Below are 13,808 nucleotides of genomic sequence, written 5' to 3'. Positions count from 1 at the left end.
ATTGAGTCACCAGATGAATTTATTTGCAGAACAAGTCATTCTCACAGGTTTACTTACATGATAGTCAGCTTCAGGAAGTTTAACACCAGGAAATAAGTCACTAGTTATTCCATTAAATAAGGGTATATCATGTGATAAAAACTTTGGTTCATTTACATCTTTAATTGATCGCAGAAGCTAAAACCATCCAAAAAGTGCAAGATAAGTTAATTGCCAGTATTTGCCCTTCTCTCACCCCCACCCCACCAAAGTCAAAGTTTCTTTTACATTGTTCCATGGAATCCCCATACTAAAAAGCCAATACTACACTTATCAAACCTAATGGTCCTTGGATTCATACAAAGTATAATGAAAAACAGAACCTCAAAACTATCATTTCAACCCCATGTAAAAAGGCTCAAAGCAAACAACTCTCTTATCTGCCTATCTATAGTTCATGATCAACCTTGCTGAAAAAGTTATCTTTCTACAGATACTTTCACAACGTGTATATTTAATACTTACAAGTATATCTTCATTTTCATTTGGAAATTTTAGTTTTAAGTTTCCAGCAGCCACTAAAACTGCTTTTACTGCTCGCATTCCATAGTCATAATGAAACTGTGATGAGAGCTGCTCTGAGCAGAGCCTGTAGGTCATTACTATCTTCACAGACAGAGGTTTTGCATTCAAAAATCCATAGGAGTAGAGGGAGATTTCTGCTATGAGGGCATAGTTTGGAACCATCATAGCCACTGTTCTAAAAAGAACCTGAAATATATAATAAATGAAATATATTATTTACCTAAAGGAAACCATTTTTAAAGCTGAGCATAAGCACCCAAAGATAATGTGTTGATATTCAAGTTTATTCCCCCAGTGCAGCGCCTTTTCATTAACTTTGTAATTTTTTCAGTAGCACTTTAACAGTTTTATGTACTCTAATATTTTTTTTAGACATCTAAAAAAGTTTTTAGAGGTTTACCTTATAGCAAATGGAAAAGGTAAAAGGGAGATTACAAATACATGTGAGAAAATTATACCATTTTGAGTAGATTATGCTGTTACTTTTGATTACCAAATTTACACTCTTTAAAAAAATATTACCTTAAGATTATCCGGTAATTCAGAACGTCCTGCATAGCCAGGATTCATAGTAATAGCTACAAAACAGTTTGGATTGAGCTTAAGTTCTGTCCCTTCAAAAATAAACACTTCTAGCTTCTGTTGAATGGCTCTCTGAATGCAAAGAATCTGTTGAGCTACCACTGACAGCACTTCCAATTCAATTCGATTAAATTCATCAAAGCAAGCCCAAGCACCAGAAGAAGCCAATCCTTTAAAAAACTGAGGACAAGAAAAAAGGAGATGATTTTCGTAGGAAAGGGCATCATTTGTTAAAACAAAAATTTAACCTTTTTAAGTCAAAAGTGACAGTTAATAAAAGCCCCAAGGATAAAAACGTCTTTACCCCTAAAAAAAAAAAAAAAAAAAAAAAGTCAAGTAATGCTTAAACCACATTCAGTGTTTTAAACGAGTTTGCTTCAGTTTATCCAGTTTGACCTAGCTGTAAATTTGTAACATTTAATATGTAACTTTACCTTTCCCATTGCTAGATAATCTAGCCCATCTGAACAGTTGAATACCACACACTGTACAGCAAGAGCTTTAGCCAAGTCCTTGGTGGTTTCAGTTTTTCCTGTGCCTGCTGGCCCTTCTGGAGCACCTCCAAGGTTTAAATAGAAGGCACCTATCTGAAAAGAAAAATAAACGTGAAAAGAAATCCATGCTTAACTGAAAACAAACAAAAAACCCTATAATAGGACAATTGCTTATAAAGTGGATTTAGTCTTATTTGTAGCTTCAGAGAGGCAGTAATACAATTACATCATTCAGTTAATTTTTAGCACTCAATTTTCTAGCTGCACAAAGAAAAAGCAGTTTAAAGGATCTAAAAAAAAGTGAAACTGTATCAAAGTCTCCTTATTTTCTAATACTTCATGTGTATCCCATTTGCCTTTAAAAACAAAGAGAATCCAGCCTTGAAGTGTTAACATGTAGTCAGAAAAGTTTAATTAGAAGTGCTTATGGAGGGACTTCCCTGGTGGCGCAATGGTTAAGAATCTGCCTGCCAATGAGGGGGACATGGGTTCGAGCCCTGGTCCGGGAAGATCCCACATGCCACGGAGCGACTAGACGCGTGTGCCACAACTAGAGCCCCCGGAGGGGCCACCGCGGTGAGGAGCCCGCACACCGCGGCGGGGAGTGGCCCCTGCTCGCTGCAGCTGAAGAGAGCCCGCAAGCAGCGACGAGGACCCAATGCACCCAGAGTTGAATGAATAAACCAATTAATTAAAAAAAAAGAGAAAAAGAAAGAGGGCTTCCCTGGTGGCGCAGTGGTTGAGAATCTGCCTGCCAATGCAGGGCACATGGGTTCGAGCCCTGGTGTGGAAAGATCCCACATGCCGCGGAACGACTAGGCCCGCAAGCCACAATTACTGAGCCTGCGCGTCTGGAGCCTGTGCTCCGCAACAAGAGAGGCCACAATAGTGAGAGGCCCGCACACCGCAATGAAGAGTGGCCCCTGCTCGCCGCAACTAGAGAAAGCCCTTGCACAGAAACGAAGACCCAACACAGCCATAAATAAATAAATAAATAAAATTTTTAAAAAAAGAGAGAGAGATCTCCTATAAAATAAAATAATATAAAATTAAAAAAAGAAGTGGTTATGGAGATGGTTGTAGAGATCAATGATGACAACCTCTACGGCTAGCTGCAAAGAGAGAAAACACCTAAAAGTGAGGGTCATAAATGGGGGCCCATCAGTGGGAAAATAAACAGATGACCTACTATATAATTTTGTCTATGATTCACCCTCGCTGTTGCATTCCACTCTTGGTATGTTCTTCATTTTCTCCATCCCCATAGCATTGCTCTGTACTTCTCTAACCAGTAGTATCAGTTTCAACCTTGTGAAACCCAGAGTAGTTATCAGTTACCCACTGATAAATGGTAAACTGTGACCTACCTTCGCTGGTTGGACTCACTTTTATTGTTTTTATGAAAGCTGGCGTATCCTCCAAGCGTCCTGTAGCCTGGGCATTTGGATGTTTGCCCAAGTTGCTTTTTACATATTTGGAGTCTACTGTGTCAAATCAATCAGCTCAAACTTCAGACGGTTAAGACCACCAACCCTCCATCTGGGCATCGGCAAGGGTCCGCTCAGTGACATTTTGATGTCAGAGGCCAAAAACTCCACCCTCAGAGCATGCTAACTAGGCTGCTTTCTGAGCTTTCCTCCCATGAAAAAGCCTATGGCTTGGGTGCATATGCGCAGAGCAACGGTTGCCTCACCTTTTTCTTGTTTTCAATTACATTTCCCCACTCTCCCCACACCTCAGCTTTATCTCATAGATATCCTGAGCCCTTCGCCTTCAGAGAGGCATATTTGAGTTGTTTTTCTATCTCCTTGCTTGGCTGCTTTGTGAATAAGCACTTTCTCTGCTGCAAACCTCAGCGTTTCAGCATTTGGCTTACTGCAGAGAGTCAGACAAATGAACCTGGTTCATTTGGTTCAGCAACACTCACATTACAGTTAACTATGTACATTTTTTCCCCTCTCAATTAGTACTTAAGTTCCTTTATTTTTTAAATAATTTTAAAAAATATTTATTTGGTTGTGCCAGGTCTTAGTTGCTGCATGTGAGCTCCTTAGTTGTGGCATGAGAACTGTTAGTTGCAGCATGCATGAGGAATCTAGTTCCCTGGCCAGGGATTGAACCCGGACCCCCTGCACTGGGAGCACAGAGTCTTAGCCACTGCACCGCCAGGTAAGTCCCAGTCCTTAAGCTCCTTTAGAGTAACATCAGCAGTATCTGAATTCTTTCTGGGTCCCCACAGTGACTAGAACAATGGCTGGAAATTTTTAGATGCATACAAGTTACAGTCAACTCTCTCCATGAAGTTTGTTTCATGAAAACTGCTATGAGAGTTTGTGAAACTTAACTCCTTTTAGATAAAATAGGGTTAAAGGACCAAGACTGTACATTTGGGGAGGCAAGGGGTATATGGGAACGCTCTGTTCCTTCTGCTTAATTTTGCTGTGAACCTAAAACTGCTCTAAAACAATTAAGTATTTAAAAAAATGATAGACCTATGAAAATCTTAAATATTTTCACATTTACTAAAATAAAACAATAGAGAGAGCTCATTAAATAAAGGCAATATCAATGATATTTTACCCATCTTAAACTTATAGTAAACGCTATACTGTTAATGTCCATTAAATTGATTGCTGGAAACAGTCTTTCCCTTCTTTATAATTTCCAAAAAATGCTTACAAATGTGTTCCCTTTATTATGGATAGTAAATATAATAGGAGACTTTCAATGTTTAGTGTTGTATACAAGTGTTTAATGTGATTTTGATTATACAACTCAGTCCTTAGCGTCCACTTTACAAATATTCACAGCTGATTTCAGTGAGGTCTGAGGACACAGAAGCTTGAGATTCATTTACTCAACAAATATTTAGGGAGTAACTTATGTACTTGTCAATCACTAGAGTAGAGAACAAGACAGATGTGGTCTGGCCTTCAGGTAGCTTCCTGAGAAAGACGATTTGGTGAAACATTTTATCATAGATGCACTAGAACCTTACTCAGATTCTTTTACTGGTCATTGCATCCGTCCTTCCAATTGCTGTCAGTCATCTACAGATAGCTCACAACTGTCCTTTTCTCCTGAGATTTGCCCTCAATTAATAGGAGCTCCCTTATCCACAAACACCTGAAAGCTTACCCACACCCCACCCCCCCAGCCCTAGGAGTGAACCATAGCCAATGATAATAAAGGGATAGAAAAGCTAGACCCCTTTGCCTTAAAGTGAAGTACCCCTGAGATGCCATTCATGCTCAAACGCTCCCCATGAGATCAGGCTAAGGCCATGCATCCATCAAAACCACATCTTTGCTTAGCTTTCCTGCCTGCTTTCCTCATTTCCTTATGGGTTTTTACTGAGAGCATTCCCTAGAAAATCATTTGCCCAATAATCCCCATTTCATTTCTGCTTCCAGAAAACTCAAAGACACTTTAATTTACTTACTCAGCACAGGTGGATTGGTGTTTCTTGATGCATCTCCTCAATTCCCAGGTAGGGTTGCCAGATTTAGCAAATAAAAATACAGGATGCCCAGTTAAATTTGAAAATCAGATAAACAATGAATAATTTGCTAGTATAAGTATGCCCCATGTAATAATTAGGACATATTTCTACTAACAAATTATTCATTGTTTATTTGAAATTCAAATTTACCTGAAAGTCCTGTATTTTATCTGACAACGCAATTCCCAGGGTTTCACTTTGTTGTTGTTGTTGTTTTCTGTAGTCATGGCTTTATCTTCCATAGCTTCCCAACAAGCACAGCCCTCAGTACCACCTGCCTACATTTCAGCGCTCCCTCTCCTATTCAACAAAAGTAACTTGGAGTTCTAAGGCCCAAATGTGCTTCCTTCATCTTCTTGTCATCTCCCAGAACTCCACTGCAAAAACTGATACCATTTTCCGAAGCTCTGGTTTCTTCTTTAAATCTCCAGTACCTTCCTTTTTCTAATTATCCCCAACGGGAGTGACTCACGATTTTAAAACATTAGAATTCACCCACTCTTGTATTCTACAAGAGCACGCAGAAGTAAATATTCACTACTATAACTTCACATAAACGGAATTTGGGATTAGGAAGGGATAGCTGTATTCAACTATACAGATAAGAGAATAAAATGAGGATAGCCATGTTAAATTTAGACAAGAAAATATGACACCAAACCAAAAAGGAATCTTTAATGTGTGAATTAAAATAATTTAAACACATACCAATGTTCTGTAACATCTGTCAGTTAGAGGAGTAATGACAAGTCGAGGTGAGTTACCAAGGTATTCATAAGCATATTTTACGTTGCAATTAATGATACTAACTCGAGCATTGTCATATTCCCAATAATATCGAAGCTGAGCAAGCCACTGGAAATCTGTATCATGTGAGACACCTAAAAGGAATAAAGTAAAACAAGACAGATAATCCTGAAATGGAGATAATTTGAAAAATAAGTATTTTATCATCTTTACAACAGCAAATATTAAAATAATTCATGTTTTCTAACTTATGGAAAAGATCATATAAAATAAATTCTGTTGAGAGAGAAAAAGACATAGAGGGTAAGTCCTTGTTTCTAAAGGCTATCTATACCTTATTTTTAAAATTAAAAAGAGTCACATACCCATATCAATCATGTCCATAACCACATCTCTAGCATGGACATCAATAGTAACCAAAGCCCCCAGAGTAATCCTGGTCTGCTTCGACAGTTTTCCTCTTACCAGCTCTACAATATCATTTAGTTGATTCTGAAGTTCCTTATAGTACTTCTTTAATCCCTACAAAATAAAAAAAGCAATTAAACTAATGTTATATAGTAGCTGAAACATGTATTTCATACATTTACTCTTTAACAATTCTGACATCATAATATAGCTCAATATAGAAATGAGTTCTCGAATAGAGTGATTTTTGTCTAAGCATAAGAAAAATTAAGAACAAGTTTTTAAATAATTGTACAATTTTAATGCTACATGTAGAAATTGGGGGGAAGGTTACCTTTGCAAATAATAGATAAGCTAACTGAAAAAACATAGCATGTAGAAAAGAAAGTTATTTAAAAAGAATGTTATTTAAGGTAATGATTTACCTCTGTCCCACTACTTATAACTTCCTGTGTCTCAGAGGTCCAGAACATTTGAGAAACACAAAGTACAACTTGGCCAGGCCACTCTCGAACCCAGTCTCTTCTTGCAGATTCTGGATAAGCCTGAGTAATTAAAATGCATTTCTAACTTTAAAAGTTTACAAAAGGGGAAAAAAGCTTAATGTTTAACAATAAAGAAGTGCAATATTTGGTACATTTGTAGGCTAGAATGTAGTCATGAAAAATTTTAGATGACTATTTAAAAGACCTGAAAATTTTTTACAAATCATATTTTTGAAATATTTATTTATAAAAGAATGGAAAGATAAGCACCAATATGTTAATAATCAGTTATCTTTGGAAGGATTTGATTATTGATTCTTCTGGAAATTATTTTCCATAGGATTTTTAGGTTTCTTTGCTGTGGGGAGTTGTCAATTTTCTACATAGAATACATATTACTTCTATTATAATGAAATATGAGGGTTTATTAAAGTAAAAAATAAATCAGTCTAATAGGTTATGTATATTGATACCAAGATTTAATTGAAAAGAAGACTATGCCATCTAGTAGAAAACTGACCTAGTAGCTAGAACCCTTGTATTATTTATCCATTGCTTTTCTAAAAACTTGTATGACCAGCATATATAATTTAAACAATAATATATTTGTTCATTTATATACAATTGAACAATCTATGCTTTTGGGTTCAAAGTATACTTTCATTTCTTCTAACATTTTTATGTTCAAAATGCATTTAAATGGATTTATTGGGGGGGTAGTCTTTTTAAAAATAACTTGTTTCAAAAGTAAATGATAATAGCAGATCCAAATTAAAAACTGAAAAAAAACAACTGCAGAACAAAGTATGAAGAGTGGATACTAAAGGAAACTTCATATATATATATATATATTTTATTGGCCGTGCGGCACAGCTTGTGGGATCTTAGTTCCCCAACCAAGGACTGAACCCGGGCCACAGCAGTGAAAGCGCAGAGTCCTAACCACTGGACTGCCAGGGAATTCCCTGGAAACTATATATTTAATACAATGACACCATCTTAGATATAAGAATATTAAACATAAGGATATAAATATCTATTATTAAAATGCATTTTATTAGCAATATTTATAGATAAATGCAAATGACAATTTAACCTAAGTTTCAAAGAAGGCTGAGTTTCGAAGAATTGATGAGCCATTGCTAGGTACACAGAAGGTAAATTTCTATATGGATTAAGGAAATACTTTCATGGATAATGTTGATTCTTTCCTATGTGTTTTAGTTTGTTTGGAATCATAAACAGAAAAAAGGAGAGAAAAAGTCAAGATTTATCTGCAGGAACATTGAAGCTGAACAGAATAGTCACTGCAAGATGATTCTCATAGGGCTCTTGGTGAAGGAAAAAGGATTCCTCACTCATATAGAGTGAGTTGCTGGATATAAGGCTGCAAAGCCTTTTTAAATGACATTTTTACTACACAACTATTCCTTTGTGATCCTAAAGGAAGAAATATACTGAAGTTTATCATTCAAGATTAGGTTAATTGAATTAGCAAAAGTGAGATACATGTAGTGCCTACGTCTTATATTTCTCTCAAATATTGTAGATCCTCCGTTAATGTTTGTTCATCTCGTTTTGAGTTTTTAAGTAATTGTTTGAGTGTAAATAGCAATAAGTAAACTAGATCATGAATTTAACACCCATGTCTGAGGTTCTTTCTTATCTCAGGGGCTTTACACAGGATACTTAGGTGCTCTCCCATTTGCTATTTATCTGGTTAATTCCTACTTATCCTTTGGGTCTCAGTTTCAATTTTACTTTCTCTAAGAGCCTATCACTAGCAACCCACCTCCCCCATTCTAAATTATATACACCTTATTATTCTTTCTCATAACACCTTTTTTCTTTTGTAGCACTTAATCACATATTATTATCAATTCTTACTACTATTATTATTTTAATAATAATGTTAGGAACAAAGAGTAAAGAAAATAATAAATGGCTTAAGATAGTAAGACCTTAAGTGTTCATTTACTGGTACCCTTTCAAAACCTCCTAAAAGAAAGCATTTACAGAATATAGGATATACATTAAATCCTAGGAAACATACCAGCCTGGCTGCAGCGATCACATCATGAATACTCTGGAGCATCAAATCTTCTACTTGAAGGAGCCACTTTTCCACAGCACCTCGCGCTGCAGACGTGGAAATAAGTGCAATCAGCTCCACTCGCTCACCTTCGGAGCTATACATGGCTTTAATGTCCAAATTGGGAAGGAACTCCAATTTAGCGATGCCCTCAAAGCATTTTTTTAAATGAGGCTGAACTCTAAGTGGATCTTTGGTCTCTGACAAAATCTCTAACATTTCGTCATTAGATAAGAAGAAAAAACTAGGGAAAAACATGCAAATACAAAAGTTTTAGTTATAATTTATCACACATCAGAAAATGCTTTAATTATAGCACAATTGATTATCCATCATACCGAGGGAAGAAAAGTCGTTTTTTTTCAAGATATGCATTAAGGCCTTTCATAATTTTCTCCAAAAGTTCATTGCAGTTCTGCAGTTTTTCCAGTAAACCTGTTAAAGAAGTAACAGCAAGAACCTAAAAGAGACCAATTCGTTCAGGTCAGCACTTATATATCAGATATTATGATAAGACCTAAACATTAACTTATATGTCAAAAATGTTAAGGTGTCAAAACGTTTATGAAAATTGTCAGGAAATTTTTTATAATGTAAAACTATTAGAATTCAATAAATCACAAATATTCTTATCCAAAGATGCTAGTTATAAATGAGAAATTATGATTGTCATGCATATTTTCATTTCTCCTACATTGTTTTGAATGATGTGGGAAGAGTCTGCTAGGTTGGTGTGTGATTTAATTTTTGCATTAACAACTGTCAACTATAAACAATCTATGCTATGAGTTGGCAAACTACATCCCATGAGCTAAATCCAGTCTGCTACCAGTTTCTTTTTTGTTGTTCTTGTTTTTCAGCTTTTATGAGGTATAACTGACAAATAAAAATTGTATATATTTAAGACATATAACTTGATGCTTTGATATCTGTATACACTGTGCTGCCAGTGTTTTCTTTTTTTAATGTTTTTTTTTCTTATCAGTCATCCATTTTATACACATCAGTGTATACATGTCAATCCCAATCTCCCAATTCATCCCACCCCCACCCCCACCCCCACCACTTTCCCCCCTTGATGTCCATTCGTTTGTTCTCTACATCTGTGTCTCAATTTCTGCTCTGCAAACCGATTCATCTGTACCATTTTTTAGGTTCCACATATATGCGTTAATATACGATATTTGTTTTTCTCTTTCTGACTTCCTTCACTCTGTATGACAGTCTCTAGATGCATCTACGTCTCTACAAATCACCCAATTTTGTTCCTTTTTATGGCTGAGTAATATTCCATTGTATATATGTACCATATCTTCTTTATCCATTCGTCTGTCGATGGGCATTTAGGTTGCTTCCATGTCCTGGCTATCGTGAATAGTGCTGCAATGAACATTGGGGTGCATGTGTCTTTTTGAATTACGGTTTTCTCTGGGTATATGCCCAGTAGTGGGGTTGCTGGGTCATATGGTAATTCTATTTTTAGTTTTTAAGGAACCTCCATACTGTTCTCCATGGTGGCTATATCAATTTACATTCCCACCAACAGTGTAAGAGGGTTCCCTTTTCTCCACACCGTCTCCAGCATTTGTTGTTTGTAGATTTTCTGATGATGCCCATTCTAACTGGTGTGAGGTGATACCTCATTGTAGTTTTGATTTGCATTTCTCTAATAATTAGTGATGTTGAGCAGATTTTCATGTGCTTCTTGGCCATCTGTATGTCTTCTTTGGAGAAATGTCTATTTAGGTCTTCTGCCCATTTTTGGATTGGGTCGTTTGTTTTTTTAATATTGAGCTCCATGAGCTGTTTATACATTTTGGAGATCAATCCTTTGTCTGATGATTCATTTGCAAATATTTTCTCCCATTCTGAGGGTTGTCTTTTCGTCTTGTTTATGGTTTCCTTTGCTGTGCAAAAGTTTTTAAGTTTCATTAGGCCCCATGTGTTTATTTTTGTTTTTATTTCCATTACTCTAGGAGGTGGATCAAAAAGGATCTTGCTGTGATTTATGTTAAAGAGTGTTCTTCCTATGTTTTCCCCTAAGAGTTTTATAGTGCCCAGTCTTACATTTAGGTCTCGAATCCATTTTGAGTTTATTTTTGTGTATGATGTTAGGGGGTGTTCTAATTTCATTCTTTTACATGTAGCTGTCCAGTTTTCCCAGCACCACTTATTGAAAAGACTGTCTTTTCTCCACTGTATATCCTTGCCTCCTTTGTCATAGATTAGTTGTCCATAGGTACGTGGGTTTATCTCTGGGCTTTCTGTCCTGTTCCATTGATCTATATTTCTGTTTTTGTGCCAGTACCATACTATCTTGATTACTGTAGCTTTGTAGTATAGCCTGAAGTCAGGGAATCTGATTCCTCCAGCTCCGTTTTTTTCCCTCAAGACTGCTTTGGCTATTCGGGGTCTTTTGTGTCTCCATACAAATTTTAAGATTTTTTGTTCTAGTTCTGTAAAAGATGCCATTGGTAATTTGATAGGGATTGCATTGAATCTGTAGATTGCTTTGGGTAGTATAGTCATTTTCACATGTTGATTCTTCCAATCCAAGAACATGGTATATCTCTCCATCTGTTGGTCTCATCTTTAATTTCTTTCATCAGAGTCTTATAGTTTTCTGCATACAGGTCTTTTGTCTCCCTAGGTAGGTTTATTCCTAGGTATCTTATTCTTTTTGTTGCAATGGTAAATGGGAGTGTTTCCTTAATTTCTCTTTCAGATTTTTCATCATTAGTGTATAGGAATGCAAGAGATTTCTGTGCATTAATTTTGTATCCTGCAACTTTACCAGATTCACTGATTAGCTCTAGTAGTTTTCTGATGACATCTTTAGGATTCTCTATGTATAGTATCATGTCATCTGCAAACAGTGACAGTTTTACTTCTTCTTTTCTAATTTGTATTCGTTTTATTTCTTTTTCTTCTCTGATTGCCATGGCTAGGACTTCCAAAACTATGTTGAATAATAGTGGTGAGAGTGGACGTCCTTGTCTTGTTCCTGATCTTAGAGGAAATACTTTCAGTTTTTCACCATTGAGAGTGATGTTTGCTGTGGGTTTGTCGTATATGGCCTTTAATTTGTTGACATAGGTTCCCTGTATGCCCACTTTCTGGAGAGTTTTTATCATAAATGGGTGTTGAATTTTGTCAGAAGCTTTTTCTGCATCTATTGAGATGATCATATGGTTTTTATTCTTCAATTTGTTAATATGGTGCATCACATTGATTGATTTGTGTATATTGAAGAATCCTTGCATCTCTGGGAAAAATCCCACTTGATCATGGTGTATGAGCCATTTAATGTGTTGTTGGATTCTGTTTGCTGGTATTTTGTTCAGGATTTTTGCATCTATATTCATCAGTGATATTGGTCTGTAATTTTCTTTTTTTGTAGTATCTTTGTCTGGTTTTGGTATCAGGGTGATGGTGGCCTCGTAGAATGAGTTTGGGAGTGTTCCTTCCTTAGCAATTTTTTGGAAGAGTTTGAAAAGGATGGGTTAGCTCTTCTCTAAATGTTCGCTAGAACTCACCTGTGAAGCCATCTGGTTCTGGACTTCTGTTTGTTGGAAGATTTTTAATCACAGTTTCAATTTCATTACTTGTGATTGGTCTGTTCATATTTTCTGTTTCTTCCTGGTTCAGTCGTGGGAGGTTATACCTTTCTAAGAATTTGTCCATTTCTTCCAGGTTGTCCATTTTATTGGCATAGAGTTGCTTGTAGTAGTCTCTTAGGATGCTTTGTACTTCTGTGGTGTCTGTTATAACTTCTCCTTTTTCATTTCTAATTTTATTGATTTGAGTCCTCTCCCTCTTTTTCTTGATGAGTCTGGCTAAAGGTTTATCAATTTTGTTTATCTTCTCAAAGAACCAGCTTTTAGTTTTATTGATATTTGCTATTGTTTTCTTTGTTTCTATTTCATTTATTTCTGCTCTGATCTTCATGATTTCTTTCCTTCTGCTAACTTTGGGTTTTGTTTGGTCTTCTTTCTGTACTTCCTTTAGGTGTAAGGTTACATTGCTTATTTGAGATTTTTCTTGTTTCTTGAGGTAGGCTTGTATAGCTATAAACTTCCCTCTTAGAACTGCTTTTGCTGCATCCCATAGGTTTTGGATCGTCGTGTTTTCATTGTCATTTGTCTCTAGGTATTTTTTGATTTCCTCTTTGATTTCTTCAGTGATCTCTTGGTTATTTAGTAATGTATTGTTTAGCCTCCATGTGTTTGTGTTTTTTTCATTTTTTCCCCTGTCATTGATTTCTAATCTCATAGCGTTGTGGTCAGAAAAGATGCTTGATATGATTTCAATTTTCTTAAATTTACTGAGGCTTGATTTGTGACCCAGGATGTGATATATCCTGGAGAATGTTCCATGCGCACTTGAGAAGAAAGTGTAGTCTGCTGTTTTTGGATGGAATGTCCTATAAATATCAATTAAACCTATCTGGTCTATTGTGTCATTTAAAGCTTGTGTTTCCTTGTTAATTTTCTGTTTGGATGATCTGTGCGTTGGTCTACGTGAGGTATTAAAGTCCCCCCTATTATTGTGTTAATGTTGATTTCCTCTTTTAGAGCTGTTAGCAGTTGCCTTATGTATTGAGGTGCTCCTATGTTGGGTGCATATATATTTATAATTGTTATATCTCCTTCTTGGATTGATCCCTTGATCATTAAGCAGTGTCCTTCCTTGTCTCTTGTAACATTCTTTATTTTAAAGTCTATTTTATCTGATAGGAGTATTGCTACTCCAGCTTTCTTTTGATTTCATTTGCATGGAATATCTTTTTCCATCCCCTCACTTTCAGTCTGTATCTGTCCCTAGGTCTGAAGTGGGTCTCTTGTAGACAGCACATATATGGGTCTTGTTTTTGTATCCATTCAGCAAGCCTGTGTCTTTTGGTTGGAGCATTTAATCCATTCACATTTAAGGTA

At 36.2% G+C, this 13,808-nt stretch overlaps 1 protein-coding gene across 1 annotated transcript in view; it reads right to left on the bottom strand.

The window, feature by feature from the left end:
- DNAH12 (dynein axonemal heavy chain 12) overlaps positions 1-13,808 on the bottom strand; it is a 219,539-nt gene that overhangs the window by 118,073 nt on the left and 87,658 nt on the right. Inside the window, exons 20-28 of the mRNA XM_068557202.1 lie at positions 9,213-9,334; positions 8,836-9,118; positions 6,723-6,842; positions 6,255-6,411; positions 5,851-6,023; positions 1,581-1,733; positions 1,087-1,326; positions 505-750; positions 58-177 (exon numbers count right to left, since the gene is read on the bottom strand). Of these exons, the coding sequence (XP_068413303.1) occupies positions 58-177; positions 505-750; positions 1,087-1,326; positions 1,581-1,733; positions 5,851-6,023; positions 6,255-6,411; positions 6,723-6,842; positions 8,836-9,118; positions 9,213-9,334 (1,614 nt within the window). The remainder of the gene's footprint in view (positions 1-57; positions 178-504; positions 751-1,086; positions 1,327-1,580; positions 1,734-5,850; positions 6,024-6,254; positions 6,412-6,722; positions 6,843-8,835; positions 9,119-9,212; positions 9,335-13,808) is intronic.

The sequence above is a fragment of the Eschrichtius robustus genome, chromosome 12, assembly GCF_028021215.1.
Source record: "Eschrichtius robustus isolate mEscRob2 chromosome 12, mEscRob2.pri, whole genome shotgun sequence".
In the NCBI taxonomy this organism is placed as follows: Eukaryota; Metazoa; Chordata; class Mammalia; order Artiodactyla; family Eschrichtiidae; genus Eschrichtius; species Eschrichtius robustus.
This window is presented reverse-complemented; position numbering and strand designations above follow the sequence as displayed.